At 51.7% G+C, this 18787-nt stretch overlaps 3 protein-coding genes across 10 annotated transcripts; 2 read left to right on the top strand and 1 right to left on the bottom strand.

The window, feature by feature from the left end:
- Positions 1-130: 130 nt before the first annotated feature.
- On the top strand, positions 131-7678 carry Vamp5 (vesicle associated membrane protein 5). Of its 2 annotated transcripts, none has more exons than XM_020163353.2 (3): positions 131-263; positions 6656-6793; positions 7229-7678. In XM_020163353.2, the coding sequence occupies exons 1-3, from the start codon at positions 261-263 to the stop codon at positions 7397-7399; spliced, it is 312 nt and encodes a 103-aa protein (XP_020018942.1). In that variant the 5' UTR covers positions 131-260; the 3' UTR covers positions 7400-7678. The 2 variants fall into 2 exon arrangements, with proteins under 2 accessions (XP_020018942.1, XP_073906228.1); XM_074050127.1 differs by lacking the exon at positions 131-263 and adding an exon at positions 482-745.
- A 771-nt stretch (positions 7679-8449) lies between these two features.
- Positions 8450-17163, bottom strand: Tmem150a (transmembrane protein 150A). 6 transcript variants are annotated; one of them, XM_074050125.1, is made up of 8 exons: positions 17038-17163; positions 16276-16454; positions 15826-15873; positions 15427-15513; positions 14765-14832; positions 14326-14453; positions 13900-14146; positions 8450-10180 (listed from the first exon to the last, which is right to left on the bottom strand). In XM_074050125.1, the coding sequence occupies exons 2-8, from the start codon at positions 16338-16340 to the stop codon at positions 10167-10169; spliced, it is 657 nt and encodes a 218-aa protein (XP_073906226.1). In that variant the 5' UTR covers positions 16341-16454; positions 17038-17163; the 3' UTR covers positions 8450-10166. The 6 variants fall into 6 exon arrangements, with proteins under 6 accessions (XP_073906226.1, XP_020018933.1, XP_073906223.1 ...); XM_020163344.2 differs by lacking the exon at positions 8450-10180 and adding an exon at positions 12987-13743 and having other exon boundaries at positions 13969-14146; positions 17038-17162; XM_074050122.1 differs by lacking the exon at positions 8450-10180 and adding an exon at positions 12987-13743 and having other exon boundaries at positions 13969-14146; positions 17067-17154.
- On the top strand, positions 9960-11757 carry Rnf181 (ring finger protein 181). Of its 2 annotated transcripts, XM_020163352.2 has the most exons (5): positions 9960-10091; positions 10708-10838; positions 11014-11123; positions 11303-11377; positions 11622-11757. In XM_020163352.2, exons 1-5 carry the CDS (start codon positions 10006-10008, stop codon positions 11679-11681), a joined length of 462 nt encoding a protein of 153 aa, XP_020018941.1. In that variant the 5' UTR covers positions 9960-10005; the 3' UTR covers positions 11682-11757. The 2 variants fall into 2 exon arrangements, with proteins under 2 accessions (XP_020018941.1, XP_073906227.1); XM_074050126.1 differs by lacking the exon at positions 11303-11377.
- Positions 17164-18787: the final 1624 nt, after the last annotated feature.

Below are 18787 nucleotides of genomic sequence, written 5' to 3' on the forward strand. Positions count from 1 at the left end.
TCCTAATTCACCCCACCCCTTGGGGTGTCACCCCAAGTCGGGCGTTGGCGGCCCGGCAGGAGGCGCCCCACGGACCCTGTCCCCGTCGCTAGCCGCTTTCGATTTGCCCCTGTCTTGGTGGCTGCTCACGGAAGGCGCGCCCCCCGCCCCCGCCAGCGACGGGCCCCGCCCCGTCCTCCGCTTCCTCCGGGGCCGCTGGCACTGCGGCCGCTCGGCGGGCAAAGCAGCCGGGACCCGGCGAGGCGGCGGCGGCAGCGACGATGGTGAGGGCCAGGGCGGGGTCGGCCGGCCCGGCGGGGCAGAGGGCGAGCGCGCGGGGCGGTAGGCAGGAGTCCGGGGCCCGCGGGCGGGGGCCGTGCAGGATGGACCCTCAAGGGTACCGCGACAGGAGCAGGACGAGGACCAGATCCGCTGCTCTACACGCAGCCGGGAGGGAGAGTGGGGCGTGCGCCCCGTCGCTGCTGCCCGGCGCGGAGTGAGCCGGGGCACCGGCTTCCCACGCCCCGGCTTCTCACGCGCAGGCTTCCCACGCCCCTGCAGTGAGGTGGTTGTGTGGACATTGGCTTTGGAGTTAGGCTCTGGGCTGGGATCCCGGCTGTGTGACCTTGGACGAGTTACTTAACCTCCTTTTCCGTACCATGAAGTGGGGCCAGCAATACCTGCTTTATTGGGGCCTTGCAAGGTTCAAGGAGTTTCAATGGCCCAGACCGCCAGGCACTCAGACAGAACTCACTGCTAAGAAGTGGTAGGTAATGTGATGACCTGGTCAGTACTTCCCGGAGCTGAGAGGAGGCAGGCCTGGCTCAGGGTTTGGAAACCTGAGCAGTCGCTTGGTAGAGACTCTTCCAGCCCGGAGCTGGGTCCTGGAGGACAAAGCTCTTTTCCCTGGGAAAGAGAAACGAAGTTGTTTACTTGTTTGTAAAAGGTTACCTGAAGTTATGAGTGTGGCACAGCCCTGACTCCCTCTTAACCTCTACCTAGTGACATATTGCTGAGTTGAGTCACCTCCATCCCGCTGCAAACTCTGTCCTCACTTGCCATCTTCAAGGCAAAGGTGTCAGAGACAGCTGGTGCCAGGTTCCCCTCTCCCCTGTGGTTCCTGGAATGGTGGACCAGGCAGGATGCAGGCTTGGTGCTTTAAGGTTCTGCCTTGGAGAGTTGGTGAGGTGTAATGGATGTGGTCCGGCTAGGGGTCTCAGTGCCTGGATGGCCTCATCTCTAGGGAACTAGAGGCAGGAAGGGGAAGCGGGGCAGGAAGGTAGCATTCAGCTCTAAGGCCACACCAGGAAACTGAGGAAGGCTTGAGAATGGGCAGAGCCCAGGGCCCACTTCCGAGTGTATAAGGCAAGCTATCAGGCAGGGCTTGGGGCGGGGGTGGGCTTCTAGCTGAGCCTTAGATCTTGGGGAGAAAAGGAAACTCTGAAATGAAGGCTGAGGCCAGGGTAAGTTATCATATGTACTGGAGAACCTTGGGACTCTCAGAAGTACACTTGAGGCGAAGGGTACATTGACCTCTCTCATGAGAACATGAGAAGGGTACATTGACCTCTCTCATCACCACCCATCTCCCAGCCCCATCCTCTGCTTCTTCTTAGGCAGTACTAGGGTTTGAACTCAGGGCCTCACACTTGCTTGGCAGGTGCTCTACGCTTGAGCTATGCCCCCAATCCCCTCTGTTTCTTCTTTAACACTTGCCCCTTCTCTGTTCCCAGCTTTTTTCCTTCCTCTTTTCCACCCCCTGTCTCTACTGTCCCTTTTTTTTTTTCTTTGCGGTACTGGGGCCTGCACCTCTACACCTTGAGCCACTCCACCAGCTTTTTTTTGTGATGAGTTTTTTTTCATGATAGGGTCTTACATACTATTGCCTGAGCTGGCTCCTCCTGATCAGCTAGGATTATAGGCGTGAGTCTCTGGCAGCTGGCTTCTTCTGGTCCTTTCTTTTCCTTCTCTTCTACTCCTCTCTATGGCACAATCAACAAGGAACTGGCTAGTGGATAGTTCCTTTGTACCAGTCATGGTGACAAGTATAGGCGTTAGAGTAGGAACAAAGCAGTGATGGGAAAGATGGAAATTGAATGAGTCATTTAACTGAAGTCATTCATCTTGTAGATGGTCCTCTCTCCAAAGAATTTGTGTTTAGAGCCACGGGCCTCCCTCAGATGCACCCTAGTTGAGTTGGTGGCATCTAGCCAGTTAGCTAGAGCACTGGACGTCCCATTGTCTGCATCTGGTTTAGCACAGGGGTTAGGAATGTGATTCCTGGAGTCTCTGTTGGTTCTACAGCCAGATCTTCTACTCCCTGGCTCTGTGATCTTAGATAAGTGATTTAACGCCTCTGGGCTAAAGTTTTCGGTAAAACTGGGGTAATAATACTGCCTTCAGTAGGCAGTTGTGTGGATTTAATGAGATAAGGCAAATGCACAGCCAGTAACACAGTGCTTAGGGAAGGTTATCATGTGCCCATTGAAAAGTGCCTGTTATTATTGCTCAAGATGTAGTCTTCCCACAGCTTGTAGTGCCTAATGGGAATAAACCAGATGCTGTTTTCAGCATCTTCATTTAGGTTAGAAACAATTAAATGCACAAAACTGAGAGATTTTACTAATCAGAAGTATTGTGCTCTGACAATAAGTATTGGGATCTGACTTTTAAGAAAAGAAGAAGAGCTAGGGATATTTGGACTGTATTAATAACTCATTTAGAATGGGTTAGGCATTGTACTAAGATTTTTGTTTACAATATGTCACATAATCCTGAGCTAATATTATGAAGTTTATGAGGTAGGTGTTGTTATTACCAGTTTATAGATGAGGAAGTGGAGGGTCAGAAAGGTCACATCCTGAGTTGTAGTCACTGAGCTGGTGAATGGCAGGATTTGGTGAGAGGCAGAATTGGAAGAGGGGGATGCAATGCAGAGCCTAGCCCTTCTCTGAGCTGAGTACTGACCCGTGGAGGAGATAACACACCTCCTGCACTGGTCCAGCTACAACAGGGCTTCTTGGATACCAAACAGAAGAGAGAGGTTGAAAGAAAGTTAGGATGAGAATGGGTGATTTTTTTTTTTTTTAATGAGATAGAGTCTCACTATGTCGCCCAGGCTGGTCTCGAATTCTGGGACTCAAGTGATCCTGCTGCTTTAGCCTCCCAAGTAGCCAGACTACAGGTACATTCTACTGCACCTAGCAACAAGGAAAAGGTTTTTTTTTTTTTTTTTTTTTTTTGGTGCTAGTGTTTGAACCTATGGCCATGCATACTAGGCAGGTGCCCTACCATTGAGCTACATCACCATCCCAAAAGGGAGATTTTTGTGAGCTGTGTTTTTTAGAGGAGCTAAGGGTTTGGAGCCTGGATAACCCTGAAAAGAGACTTAGACAGCTGGGGATGTAGCTGTGGACCTGTCCACAGAATGATGTGGGATGTGTGTGTGTGTTTGTATGTGTGTGTATGTTGAGTGCTGAGTGTTGTAGGGGATATTCTGTACAGACAGTAATAGTCTGACAAGAACATTTCCTACGTAACTGCCACCCTCTGTCTGGCAACAATTGCACACCCCCACCTCCCAGTTTAAAACCCCAACCCCTGTAGGCCTCTGACAGGTCTCAGAAATGCCTCTCACTCATCCTTCCTGTCTGTGCTTTCTGCTTGCCATACCACCCCTGTCCAGCAGGCATCTCCTCACACCCTTGCTGCACTTCTCCACCCTCTGGCTGACCTGTCTGCCCAGACTTTCCTCACTTTCATCTATGCCTGTCTCCCATCAATATAGAAATTATCCTGAAGCTGCTCTCTAATGTTGCCCTTAGCCCAGACTTGTGCTAGCTCTGGTTTTATCACTCCCTCCAAGCTAGTCTCCAAACTAGGCTCCTTGACTTTTGTTGCTTTGCCCAGCCCCACCCTTCCTGTCTACCATTACTTTCTGCTTGGTCCTTTACTGTCCAGGTGTGTCCCTGTCTCTTTCTACTAGAATGCCCCAGCCTTACCCCATCCTTTAAGTGGTCACCCCACCCTTTCAAACACAATTCTTTTTTTTTTGTTGATGTTGTTGTTTCTCCTTTTTTTTCCTTATTTATTTTAGAGGTGTGTGTGTGTGTGTGTGTGTGTGTGTGTGTGTGTGTGTGTGTGTGTGTATGGTGGTACTGGGGTTTGAACTCAGGGTCTCACACTTGCTAGGCAGGTGCTCTACCACTTGAGTTACTCCACCAGCCCATCACAATTCTCCCCCTTGTAATGGCACTGTCTCTGTGGGCAGCTGTAATACTTATCTTTGTATTTTACAGTGTAGCTCTTTACCCTTCTCTGATTATATCATATGTGTTTCTTCCTCAGCTGAAGAGGGATCTTCCCTTAAAATAGGCACAGTTCATTCAGAAACTATTTATCATGTGTCTTCCATCTGCCAGGCACTATGCTGAGTTACAAGTGGCACAGGGCAGTGTGGCCCTTGCCCTCTGGTTGCTCGTCTTCTTCCAAATTCTCTAGTGCTTTAGCTCTCGTGTATCAGAAGAGACCCACACACATAGCCTTTTACCCTCTGCTTGAGTGGGACCAAGAAGGCTGAGACTTGAGTGGCTCTGTTCCCTGGAGTACGTGTTCTTTTAGGCCTGGGCTCATCTTGGCTTCCGACAGGCTTGGCTTTGCTATGGAGGGAGACTGCTTTAGATTGCAGCTGGAGGCACAGCTCTTGGAGAATGTGACCCAGTGTTACCCCTAGTGTGAGAATAAGATAACAACAGCTGTAGCATTCAGAACAGAAAAAATAACATCCAGTATCCTACCAACCTCTAGCAGGGATTCTCATTTTCAAATCTTTGTCCATTCCCAAATTTTTGTCTGGAACTGCTGGAATGTGGGCAATTTCAGAGGGCCAAATAATGGAGCCTTGTTGAATAACAGAAGTAACAGTGGTAATGATGGTAAAGGTAGAAAGTATGCAGTTCCCCTACTTTCTTCATTATTCCTCTGTGTTCCTCAGTCTTGAGCACCCCTCCACCTCATGGTTTGCTGCCAGCTCTTGAAGCAAGTTGTTTTTCTAGATCATGGGTAAATATTGACCTGTTTGGGTTTCAGATGCCTGCCCCTTGAAACTCCTGCTGGGCTGGATAAACACACTGGGAGAACATCTCTTGAAACTAAGAGTTGCTTTTGGATAGGCTATAAAGCAGTTGACCCACTCACTGAGTCCTTACAATGGTCAGCATTGTGCCAGCCTCCCAGCTCCAGAGTCCCTGCCCCCTCTGCCCCCCAAGAGTTTGTGGTCTAGTTGGGGAGATAGGACTCATTCTTAGGGAATGCTTGGAGGCTATGGGTAAAGAAGTTTCAAGGATCCTGAAAGAGGATTCTTGCTTGAGTGGGAAGTGGTCCATTTGTGACCAACACTTACAGTTCTCTAGTTTTAAGTGGAATTCAGTCCAAGTGCCAAAATGTCTGCTGCAAACAATGGGTGAGAATGGGCAGGAAGGGGAGGTTGGCCAATACTCTCTGTGAGGAGGAGATAGAACAGGAATGGGCTTTGGAGGACTAGGCTGAGGGGAAGGAGTTGCTGTGGTTTGCTAATCCTTTGGTATTTATCTCCCTGAAATGTCCCTGGACCTGCTCCTTGACCTGCAGCTTACACCAGGGCCTCCAGCCCTGGGTCTCTCAGTCACACAAAGCCAGAGCCCACAGCCTTTCCAGCTCATGACCCAGACACTTCCTTTCAACCTGTGCACCTTCCTTCTCAGTCCTCCAAAATAAGGTTTTTTTTTTTTTTTTTTTTTTGGTACTGGGGCTTGAACTCAGGGCCTTCACCTTGAGCCACTCCACCAGCCCTGTTTTTTTGTGAAGGGTTTTTTGAGATGATAGGATCTCTTGGAACTATTTGCCTGGGCTGGTTTTGAACTGTGATTCTCCTGATCTCTGCCCCAGTAGCTAGGATTACAGGCATGAGCCACTGGTGCCCAGCTAAGAGCTGGGGTTTTGATTAGGTGAAGTTGCTACCCAGGCTGGGAAAGTCAAGCGTTGTGAGATGGACCTCAGTGAAGACTATGGCTGACTGGAAAGTTTGGAGACCAGAGGCCAGAGGCCAGAATGATGTAGGGCTCAGCCAGGAGGCAGTATTAGCCTGACTAGTCAGTGACCCATAGAGTGAGATCTGAGCATCTCAGTTTGGAAAGGGGTTTTAGGCAAATATTATGATGTGACTTGGTCTAAAAATGCCTTTCTAGCCCATAGGGTGGATTTCCTCTGTTTGGCTTTTAACCATATAGCTTGGTTTCCTGTTCTTGCTGCCTTCTTAGGTCAATGGGGAGCCTTAGGGCAGGTGTGCATTGATTGATAGAGGCCCTCCTGGAGCACATGAGCAAAGTGTCTGCTTTGTGGGAGGAGGAGTCCTGGAAAGCTCCCACCCTGGGGCAGCTTAAAGGAAGTTGAAGTGTTGAAAACTAAGGCTTGGGCCTGGTCTTGATGGGCAAGGGGAGGAGCTGTGGGCCCTGAGTTGGTGAGCTCTACCTTTCAGAAGGCCAGCCTTTCACTCTGCATACATCATGCCCTTCTGTGAAAAACGGTGTTACTCATATGCTATACCCATGCACAGTGGGGATGGAGGCTGCAGGTCTTAGGACCAGATAAGGGCCAGGTGGGGATCTCATACAGCCCTGACCTTAGGCTTGGTGTCCAGGCAGGGAAAGAGTTGGAGCGATGCCAACAGCAAGCGGCCGAGGTGACCGAAATCATGCTCAACAACTTTGACAAGGTCCTGGAGCGAGATGGGAAGCTGGCAGAACTGGAGCAGCGTTCAGACCAACTCCTGGACATGGTGTGAGGCCCGGGGAGTGGGGAGAGGAAGGAGAGGCTTGGCTCTCAGAGGGAGCTCTCAGGCTGTGCTAAGGGTTTCTAGGCCCTTGGTGGGAGCTAAATCCTGCTCTCAGGCCCATGTAGAACCTCTGGATCTCCTAATATAGCTATGCAATGACTAGGCTTCACAAAGTAAGTGGTTTGAAGCTATGGACTTTCCTAAAAACCAAGGACTGGAATTGTTAACTGGAGATAAGCAGGTAGGGCTAACAGTCAAGGGCTACACCAGTGTCTGAGACCTGAGGGTCCTAGAACAGGGTGAGTGGAGAGAGAGAGTAGACAGGATGGGGAGGATAGAGACCTTGGTGGGGTGGGGCTGGGAGAAGCTGGCTCTGAGGCACTATGGGAACACTATGGGAATTGCTAACTCCCACCCTGTGTCTGGGTGTACTCACAGAGCTCAGCCTTCAGCAAGACAACCAAGACCCTGGCCCAGAAGAAGCGCTGGGAGAACAGCCGCTGCCGAATCTACCTGGGGCTGGCGGTGGCTGGTGGCCTACTCATCCTCCTGATTGTGCTTCTGGCCATCTTTCTACCGCAGAGCAGTGGGGACAGTAGTGCCCCATAGGCCCAGGATTCAGGCACTGTCCTCAGGGACTGGGGACTCATCCAGCTGGGCCTGGGGAAAGGCCAAATGGTTGCACTGGCCTGTTCTGGTCTCCAGAGAACCCTGCTGTTTGCTCCTGTTTGAGCCATCCAGTGAGTGCCAAAGGACAGCCGTGATGTGTATGCCTCTGCATCTCCCATCATGCCACAGACTGGCCCTCTAGGGCAGCCTGCTGTGCTGTACTGGCCAGATCAGGCCAGCCCCATGTGGAGCTCAGTAAAAGCTGCTGTTTGTTTAAAAGTTGGTGTTTGTGTATGAAGGGCCTCGGGTTGGTCCTGTGCCTCCACCCCTCGGCTGTTCAGAAATCCTATGATCCAAAGAACTCCACCCCAAGAGATACCCCTTCCTTTCTTTTTCCTAATTGATCCAATTCTACACAGACCTTTTTGGAGTGTGGTTGCAAGGACACAACAGTCTCCAAACCAGACCATTGAGCCTGCTTCCCTGAAAACATCTTGAGGATGCTCAGAGTCCCAATGGGACTTTAGATGGAAAGACAAAGTACTTCAGAGATGTTTTCATGAGGCTGTCACGTTCAGATACTTTTTCTTCTCTGAATTGTTCCTCCTCCCTAATTTCTCAGCTTAAACCAGTGTTATTCTTTAGACTTTACACCAGATTGCAGATGAGGCAAGTGGAATGAAAGCCAGGAGGCTTCTACAAATGCTGTAATGTAGGGTCACAAAAGTTTGCCCTGTAGGAAAGAATCCAGGTTTTCCAGTGTTCCGGTGCCTTCAGGGCCACAGTAAAGATCACTGGGCAAAGACATGGAAGGAAGAAAGAAGGCCATACCAGGACTGAAAGTAGGGCAGTCTCTACTTGGGCTTAACTGCATTTCAAATTCAAGTGTGAGTGGCAAGGGAAATTCAGGGTCAAGTATGTATTAACAAGTGGTTCCTTGCTAGGTAGAGTGAGGGCTACTGACAGAAACAAGGACAAGTCTTGAAAACTGTGTGAAGCTTTACCCTTTCTAAAGCTTACTTTTTTTTTTTTTTTTTTTTTGAGACAGGGTCTTGTTATGTAGCCCAGACTGGCTTAGAACTTGCAATTTCCTGCCTTAGCCTCCTGAGTGCTGGGATTATAAAAGTGAACCACCACTCCTGTAAACAAACAAGTTTGTTACTTTCACTGAGTTTATTCCTCTTCTGGGAAAGATGGAGGAAAGCATTTTGCTCTACTAGGTGGGTGAGCAACACTCACTTTGGGTAAGCCACTTCTGAGACTCAGGTTTTACATATGTAAAAAGGGCAGAATAGACCAGGATATTGGTACAGGCCTGTTATCCCCGTACTCTCCGAAGGCTTGAGCCAGCCTGTCTCCAAAGAGAGAAGAAAGACAAGGAAGACAAGACGGACAGAAGGAAGGAAGGAAAGGAAGGAAAGAAAGAAGAAAAAAGGCAGAATGTGGGCTGGGAACGTAGCTCAGTCACAGAGCAAGGGCTCAGCACTGAGTTCAAGACCCTGGGTTCAATCGCCATAAGCAAGCAAGCAAACCCCCCCCAAAAAAAACCCCCAGCATTACGATGCTTATTGTGAGAATAATATGTATGTAAATGTAATAATGTGTGTAACGTGTGTCAAATATACATCAATGTAAGCCATTGAGTGCACTGTTTTTCAACCCTATTTCATAGTAGATCACATGCATCATTTATACACACGCCATTGCCAGGTCCCACTGTAGCTCAGTTAAGTATCAGACATGGATGTTTTTTCTTTTTCCTTTCCTCCTCTCCTCCACCTTTTTTTCTTTTGGCAGGTCTATGTAGCCCGGGCTGGCTTTGAACTTGCCATCTTCTTGCCTCAACTAAGGAGTGCTGGGATTACAGGTAGAAGACCAGCCATGGGTGTTATATAGGGAATTCTCTCCTCAGGGAATTCAAATGTAGCCAGGAATGCAAATCACAATAGTTCAAGACACTGGCTTCACAGAAGCTGGGTTGAACAAAGGGTTGAAGGTCACAAAGTCCCAAGAACAGGTAAGGGTTCAGGTTCCAGGGCACAGGCCTTTCCTCTCACTAGGGCAAGTTTGCCACACCCTTTTTTATTTTGTCTAATACGTAAGGAAAGGGCACCCTCTCCCCCTCAACGTAAAATCCAGAACCAACTGGAGGGCGGCGAGCCTGAGGTGCTGGCGGGATCCAGGCTGAGCAGTGGGAAGCGCCGGACTCCAGGCTCGCACAATGCTGAGCCCTTGAGCCAGCAGTTTCCTATCTCTGACAAGCCTCCAACACTTGCACTGCCCAGGCCCTCAGAGACTCATGGTATATCGAGGACCCACCCTTCCAGCTCAGACGCAGGCTGTTCTAGGCACTTGGAGCGCGACCACGCCAGAAACTCCAGGGAATTTACTCTTTCGCAGACTCCGTCGGCGTTAGTCTTTAGTTATCCGACTTATTCCGCCAATGAGAGGCGGCAGAAGCACTACTTCCGCTTTGTGTTTTCGCGAGCCACTAGCCCGCCTCTCGGGTACTCTGATTGGCAGCCCTCTGTCAACGCGCCAGTTTATTGGTCAGCGCCAAGACCAATCCAGCGGGTTCTGAGGCCTGTGTCGGCCGGCCGGCAGCTATGGCGTCGTATTTCGATGAACATGACTGCGAGCCTCTGGAGCCTCAGCGGGAGGCCCGAACCAACATGCTGTTGGAACTCGCAAGGTGGGTGCGTGGGGCTTTGGGTTGGGTCCCAGGCATCAGGTTTCTGAGCTGGGGCTGGCGGGAGAAGGCAGATAATCAGGCAGCAGGTTCTGGGGAGGATGAATAATTTGGTGGGTTAGTCCAGGCGGCGAGATTGGGATTGGTGGGGGTCGGGGAGTGTCGGTAATTTGGACCGTCCGTAGCAGGGCAAGACAAAGGGACTGTGGGAAGGGCTGAATTGGGACGTGTTGGGCGTTGGGGAGGCAGGGCAAAGGTTTCTGGGAGACACGGAAGTGTGTGTGTGTGGGGGGGCTGTCCTGGGTGAGTAAATCTGCTAGCAACGGTACACCGAAGCCCACTGCAGACTTGGAATCTGGCTCATTTCTGCATGGCCTGAGTAACTTCCCTGAGCGTGTTGTCTCATGTGTTAAATGGGAATAAACAAACTGCTGAGTTATCTGTTAACAGCTGGAAACCATGTTCCACCAAGCTTTTTACCCAGTGAGCATCTATTAAGTACAAAGTATAGTGATTACTACTGGCTGCTGCGGTACTTACCTATTAATGCCCAGTGGACTATGGGTGCAAAGAGAATGTATGACTTTCCTTGGTTCTGATCTCATATCCTCCTTCTCAGGTCCCTTTTCAATAGGATGGACTTTGAAGACTTGGGATTGGTAGTAGATTGGGATCACCACCTGCCTCCACCAGCTGCCAAGGCTGTGGTTGAGAACCTCCCTAGGACAGTCATCAGTGGCTCTCAGGCTGGTGAGGGCACTCATTCCTTCTGCTGTTTGGGGCAGGTCTGCCAGACTTGCCCCCTCCCCCAAACCAGACTGTGGGCTGGCCCTTCAGTTTTACAAACCCGGTCTGGGTGCCCTTAGGAGTGGGAGCTGGGAGGTGGGGCCTGGGCAGGTCTTTTGATCAGTACTCCCTCCTCAAGAGCTCAAGTGCCCCGTGTGTCTTTTGGAATTTGAGGAGGAGGAGACTGTCGTTGAGATGCCTTGCCATCACCTTTTCCATTCCAACTGCATTCTGCCCTGGCTGAGCAAGGTACTACTTCCTTCTTTCATCCCTCACCTTGCCCTGGTCCCAGTTTTCAAACTTCTCTCTGGTTATGGACTGTTGGGGGATCAAAGAAGGTCGTGGGTAGGGCAGGGGATTGAGAACAAGGAAGGTTATTAGCTTATGAAGGCCAGACTCTGGCTGGAACATGGCCATACTTTTCCCAGACAAATTCTTGCCCCCTGTGCCGCCTTGAGCTGCCCACTGATGACAACACGTATGAGGAGCACAGGCGAGATAAGGTAGGGGCTGTGGTTGAGTGGAGGGGGGTCATCAAATGGGCCTTGTTAGATCCCATCTCCCCTGCACTCATTCCTCCATCTCAACAGGCTTGGCTAGGTCTTAGAATCCCTGCTTTGGGAGTGGGGCAAGAGCCTAAAGGCATAAAAGGCATAAAAACTCCCTGTCAGCCCCATGACAGCTATCCCATGCCCTTTACCCATGGGTCTTTAAGCTTGGCCCTGCCCAGTGTTCTCTTTCCTCCAGGCTCGAAAGCAGCAGCAGCAGCACCGACTGGAGAACCTCCACGGGGCCATGTACACATGAGGTGGCTAGGGCTGAGCACTCACCCTCTATATCTTCCTCTTGCACTTTGAATCGTCATTAAAGATTTCTTTACTCACCCTGTGGCTGCATTGCTCAGACTTGGACAGAGGCTCTGTACCTCACCAGATCCTGATGCTAATGGGGAAGTTTTTTTTTTTTTTTTGGTGGGACTAGGGTTTGAACTCAGGGCTTCACTTGCAAAGCAGGTACTCTTGCTTGATCCATAACTTCAAGTCCATTTTGTTCTGGTTAATTCCAGTAGATGGAATTTCAAACTATCTGTTCAGGTTGGCCTTAAATCACGATTCTCCTGCTCTCAGCCTCCCAAGTAGCTAGGATTACAGGCATGAGCCACCTTCGTACAGCTGGGAAGATGGTACAAAATGTACCAGGCTGCATTTCCCTCCCTACTAGTCTGTCTGCACTTTAGGCAGTGGGGCCCAGGAAAAGAACCTGGCCACAGGGGCTGGTGGAGGGGCTCAAGTGGTAGAGTACCTGCCTAGTAAGTGTGAGGTTCTGAGTTCAAACTCCAGTACCGCCAAAAAAACAAAAACAAAAAACACCAACCCTGGCCACTGAATCAGCCAGGGCTTGGGCCCATGTGTGTTCATGCTTGGAAGACAAACTGTCAGGGCACAGCACCCTGTAGCTATTTAAAGCTGGTAAACTAACTTGCAACCTCCTCCCCCCTCCCAGCAATTTCTAGTTAACCTTGGAACCTTTGGTTAACCTTAGAATCCTGGGAGTTTAACTACACAGAGAAATTTGTTTTATTTTTAACATTTTAAAGTTGCTCTCTGTACTCACTCCCCCGCCAAGGAATCAAAGTTCAAACCAGACTTTTTTTTTTTTGTGTGTGTGTGGTACTTGAACTCAGGGCCTACACCTTGAGCCACTCCATTAGCCCTTTGTTGTGAAGGGTTTTCTCGAGATAGGGCATTGCAAACTATTTGCCCAGGCTGGCTTTGAATGCTATCCTCCTGATCTCTGCCTCTTTTTTTTTTTTTCTGCCTCTTGAGTAGGTAGGATTACAGGCGTGAGTTACTGGAGTCAACCAGACTCTTGAGTAGGGAAAGGAAGTGAGACTATCAGGCCAGGTCAGTTCTTTACTGCTTAGGCCCAGAAAAGATTCAAGCCCTTGTGGAATAATTGGATGGTACCTGGCATCCTTTGTTCCTGGCAAACTTGCTCTTGAAGAGCAGTGAACACTCAGTTCTTCTGGAGGCAGGGGCTTCCTCCCATCCCTTGCTTTTAAAGTGGTCTTGGATTAGACCCTCTCTGACTCTCCAGAATAGACTACAAACATGCAAATTAGAATTCTTTTAATAGATATAAAAAAAGTACTAAAATACCCACGTGGTTCTGCTGTATTATTTGCCCTAAAGGAAGTGAGGGGCAGAGTGAAGAATCCCAGTGCAGCTCAGTGGGTCTTCCCCTAGGCTAAGGCATGCCTCCCCCCCCACCCAGACTTGTATCCCCCTTGCTGTTCCCAGCCCCAATTCCTGCAGCAGGAAACCCCAGTGTTCTGGCTCTGGCACTGGGAGTAGAAGGCACCTGAAGGGCTGGCTGGGTGAGTGAGGGCAGGTGACCTTTAAACACAAAACAATACTGTGGTGCAGGGGAGCAGGACTTGGAGCTGAGGCAGCTGGCAGGGCCTGCTCCTGTATGGCACAGGTGGATGTGGGATGGCCACTTCTCTAGGAGTGAGGAAGCCCAGATCCCAACAGAATACTTTCTAAAAATTGTTTTTGGTACAAAATAAATGCAAAGAAGATAAGGTGTGGGGTGCTGCGGAGGCCGGGCCAGCCACCCTCCAGACCTCAGATCATGGCGATGCTCTCAGGGGCACAGTTGAGGTGTGTGGAGGTGCTGCTACTCCCGGAGGACTTGCATGCCCGGCCAGAGGCAGGCTGCAGTGCAGCCACCAGTGTGTCTGAGGAGATCGCCCCAAATTCATAACTGAAGGTACCATAGAAAATGAGGATGTCGATGACGAACACCCACTCACACAGGGCTGCCCCATGCTGTAGCTGAGAACTCTCATGGACAAAGAAGACACCGCCTGGAGCAGAGCTAAGGAAATGTTCAGTAGGATGAGCAAGAACCTGGCAACACCCATTCCTTGATCCCAGACATTTAGCTAGGCTGGGGCAAAGAATCAGGCTTCCTAGTAGGGAGAAGACCACATGGGTGGTGTTTGCCGGCATCTAGGTCTTACCCTGCATCTGGAGTGGGAGAAGGGCTGAGCTAGAGTATGAGTTCCTGACTCCTTGTCCCAGAAGGATACTAAGGACCAGAGTGATGAAGGCGATGACAGCCAGCACACTTCGCAGGTAGGCCATAGCCAGGTCCAGTGGGGCAGTGGCTCCATGGTAGGAGAGAGCACAGTGCAGGCAGACAAAGAGCAGCCCCGCAGGGAAGGCCACACCAGCGCCAATGTAGTGCAGAGACTTGGCATGATCCACCTGGCCCAGACAGGGGGGCAAATCTGAATCAGCCCGCCTCGCCATTATTTGTCTCTTTATCTTCCTTCTCCCTTCTTTGCCTCCCAGTCCCTCTTACCTCCACCCCTAACCATGAGGTACTGCCCCTGCAGGCAGCCAGTCCCCACTAGGGGACAGTGAAGGGATAAGTGGGGGAGCACCTGAAAGTTGCCGACCACTACGAGGCCTGCTGCATTAGTGCAGCCTGTGATGAGTGCCGTGGTGTTAACCCAGGAGTGCCGGCTCTGCTCCAGGAGCTGCCCGTACCGAAGGATGCAGATCAAGGCCACTGAGGGAGAAAAGCATGGCTAGGGCCTGCTGGACACCTTCCTCCAACCCCTCCCAGCTTCCTACAGGCTCACGTGCTTCTGCCCCTTCTAAGGGCTGGAAGGGAATGGATAGCAAGTTTCCTCAGGCTTGGGACCCCCCAACTGTGTGGGAGTCAGCATTTAGCCTTCAAGGAACAGAAAAGAAGTTGCCCCTCTTGCCTTAAACCTTGGTAGGAGAGCTGTTTGGAGCAGGGGCTTCTGGGCCTTTCTGGGTAGGGGTGTGTGTGTGGGGGGACTGGGCCTGAGAGGCAGGGCTGAGGGTATAACTCACCCATTAAAGCACCCACGTTGCCAATGAGGCTGAAGAGGCAGCTCTCAGGGGGATACGTCCCGCACTTGCTGAGGGGAGGGTGAGGACAGTGAGGCAGGAGCACCAGCGGGCCCCCATTCTGGCTCCTGTTCTATTTGTGCCTGTTCCTCAGCAGGCAAACCACTGATTTACGAGAAGGGTCAGGGTCTCTCATGAACAACTGGCTCCATGCTGAGCCCCACCAGCAGAACTTATGTGTGGAAGAGATAAGGGACTGCCTGGAGCACTTGGCAGACCCAAGATTCCTTGCTGAGGCTTGCAGCTGGTCTGGATTTCCTTGAACCAGAACTTGGGCTGGTTAATTAAAGGGCTTGAGCTTAAATCCAGGTGCCTTCACTTACTAGCTGCGTGATCTGGGCCACTAACTCTGAGCCTTAGTTTTCTCACCTATAAAATGGGGACAACAATAGCAGCTTCCCTGCTGGGAGGATTACAAGAGACTACAAATAAAGCCCTCAGCAGAGTGCCTAGCTCCTAGTAACTGGTAAAGTAGTATTGTTACTAAGTGGTTCTTAGTATAATGATTATTCCTGAGACCTAGGGACAGTCCTTTGCTTGAGGGACTTTCTAGAAGTCTGGGAGGACCTGGGGTCTCCTGGGCCTGCCCAATTTTCAAGACCTACCTAATGAGGGGGACATCATCCAGGGTGCAGCAGGTCTTTGGGCCCCCTTGTTCAGCAGGGTCAGGAGAACAGGACTCATTATAGGACCTGGCAGGCAGGACACAGAGTAGACTCGGGGAAGTAGACGCCCCAGGCCTTTTGCCTGTGGCCTCAGGCTTAAAGAGGTCCCTCTCCCAAACCTCCCCAGTAGGGCATAGGAGCCCACTCCCCAGGGCCTGCCTGAAATACAACAGATAAGTGAAGGAAGTAGGTAGATGGGCAGGAAGCCATGCCTAGGGACCAATGTCAGAGAAGAGTAGTGAGGCCCAGAGTCTCCATCTGGCTCTTAGCAGTCGAGGGCCCAGGAGGGGGACAGAGATGAAGGGAGCAGAGTGAGGCTATGTGCAGAGAGCGCCATACCAGTTCTCCACGGGACACACGTGGCGGTTCATCACGGCCATGGCATACCTGCAAAAGAACTGTCACCCTGCCTCCATGGCCCTCCTGGCCCAGCACCCCCTTCTGAATGAAGCTGGCCTCATTCAGCTTCACTGTCCTTGCTGGGGACTCAAGTTGGGGAGGGGTGAGTCTTGATGCTACATGAGAGCCTGCAGCATAGTTCCCAACTAGAGGCCCTCTGGAAGTTGCCCTGGTTAGAAGTATGTCTGTCAGGGCTGTCCTGCTGGACAGCAGTGGTGCCAGCTTGTCCCAAGGGGCTGTTTGCCTAGGCACCAGGCCAGGCTTTGGAGACAGCCAGAGTGACCATGGGTACCACCCTGGAGCCTACAACAGGACAAGGGACTTTGTGTGTGCCATCAAGCTCCTGTTGCCCACTCCGCCCCCCACCCTCCACACACCCCTTTTACTCACACAGTCCATATGCCAGTGATGGAGAATGCTGACAGGCTGACAGGAAGGAGGATCCAGGCGGTCATGAGGGAGGGGAGCCAGGGTGGTGGTGTGGGGGGGAGGACAACAGGTAGGTGGGGAAGAGGGGGTGGGCCCAGCTACCTTGAGATATTTCCGCCACAACCATCAGCTGCCCTGGCCTGGTGGGGAAGAGAGATCAAGGTCCAGGGTCTGGTGACTGGACAAGGCAGGGGAAGAGGGGGAGGGGAAGGTGGTTAACACCTTATCCAGAGCTCCCCTTCAGCTTGTAAGCATCCAAACTTTGGGCTGAGTCCACGCCAGAACGTGGACACCCCCTGGCATCCATCTGGGGCCTCCATGATCATCCCAAATGCCACAGGCGTTCTGAGGGACTCAGGCGGGGCTGTAACATCTGGAATGGGAGCCACCCTCCCTCGCCCGAGGGACACGGGGTTGGGGAAGGCTGGAGGTAGGACAACCAAGGGGGCGAAACCAAGAAAAGCCCTGGGAGGGTGTGCTGGGCTGGGGGAGCGGCCGCGAGGCGTAGGCGTGCAGGCAACCACCTGACCATAGAGCCCTGGCCAAGGGGCGGGTTCTCGCTAGAAACCCGACTGGGTCCCCGCCCGCGTGGGTGCGGGGACCCCCGACTTGGGCAGGAGCGCGCAGTTGGTGACACCTCCCTCCTCCCCCAAGAACCGAGAATCCAAGGCCCCCCAGATGATTTCTGAAGGCCCTCGGAAAAGGAAACAGCTCAGTACCCACCTCCCCGGAGCGCCCCGCTGCAGCCGCACCTTGCTTGGCCCCCTCGTGGCGCGGTCTCTGGCTGCGGCCCTCGGAGCAGCCCTGAAAGGTTTAAAGGGCCGAGCGGCCCCGCCCCTGGCGGCCCCTGGCCGCGCCGCGTCGCCCGCCGGGACGTGGAGTCCGCGCAGCCCCGGCCCCTGCGCCCGCGCCCCGCCCGAGACTACAACTCCCGAGCCCCCGCGTCCGCGTCACGGGGGAGACGTGGGCGGTGCCCCAACTTCGGAGGACCTGGGCGCGTAGGGCTGTGGCGTGGGGACCTCTGACGCCGGGAGCCCGAGAGGATTGTTTCGTTCACCGTTCCTGCGGTAGGAGAGCGGGGAGGCCGCGGCTGGCCAGCCTTCCAGCTCCACCTGTGATGTTGTCATCTTGCTTGTGGCTGGAGAAATCCTCCCTCAGCTGCCGTGCATTTTTCGGCTTGGGCCAGAAGACAGTGACATCGGGGCGGGGGGAATCTCTCTTGTGTGGCTCTCAGTGCTTGTCTCTGGCCTTGGCGTGAGGCAAGTCCGCAGAGAAGCGAGCGCAAAACCTTTCCTTAAAAAATCCTAGCGCTCTGGATTTGGTTTATGCTTCCCCCGGCTCAGCAAACATTGGAAGACTGCTTTCATCATACTTTTTATTTTCGGGCATAGAAGAACACAGAGTACTGGCCAGAAGTCACTGTATCCAAGATGTTTTCCGACTGATCAACACTGATTTGAAATGAGGCGGTAGAGGCCAAAGACTATCCACTCTAAACACATGTGTGTGCAGGTGTAGGGTAGATAAGGATTAACATGGTCAACTGTTGATAAGCAGACGGGAAGGTGAGAGACCCAGAGATATCAGGGGAAAGGACAGGATTGTGTGGGAATAAATTATCATTAGCCTCACCAAAATTTATCAGCCAAGAGTACACTCCTGGACATTCTTTACATGATTGAAAAGGCAAGAGTCTTCTTTCACATACCAGAAATGTCCTGGCTCTGCCCAAAAGGTATCCCAGTACGTGTTGGTGATAGGCGGATTATTATCCCCAGGGTACATGGCCTCAGGGTGTTAGGAGTGGGAGATGGCCACACTGATAAGGCCAATGTTATATGCAGAAATGGCCCTGGACTGTAGAGAATGAGCAGGATAGCTGCACCCTGGTGTGAGGAGGGAGAAACCCTTTGGACCTGATGGAAAGTATACAGGGAACAGGGAAGGCCTGTTCCAGAGCTCCTTTCTCACTAACATCAGACTACTACAGCACATGGCTGTAATGATTGCTGTACAATACCTGGTTGAATGGACCAGAAGGCAAAAAACCCAGTTCACCTTGAACTTGGGGACAGAGGTCCCTCTTTCTAAATCACACTGAGGCACCATCTTTCTGCCCAGCTGCAGTCCCACCTAAGCAGGTCTTTCTGCCCAAAGGGGTTGTGAGTCCTCATTGTGGTTCTTTTCAGACTGGGTCTCACTAAGCCCAGACTACCCTTGAACTCTTGTTTCTACCTCCCACGTCCTGAGATTACAGGTTGTGTGCCACTATATCTGGCTTGCTTTGTGGCTCTTAATCAACACTTACTATATTCTATTGAGCTGGGGTTGTGTCCCTGACCATTCATCAGGGTGAAGTCCTAAAAAGACTCCTCAGGTTCAAATGGCTATTCTAACATGTAGAGGTAAGGTATTAGCACTTCAGAACTATGACATTGGAAACACTTTTAGGCTTACTATAACAATCTGAATA

The sequence above is a fragment of the Castor canadensis genome, chromosome 12 (genome assembly GCF_047511655.1).
Source record: "Castor canadensis chromosome 12, mCasCan1.hap1v2, whole genome shotgun sequence".
NCBI classification, from domain to species: domain Eukaryota; kingdom Metazoa; phylum Chordata; class Mammalia; order Rodentia; family Castoridae; genus Castor; species Castor canadensis.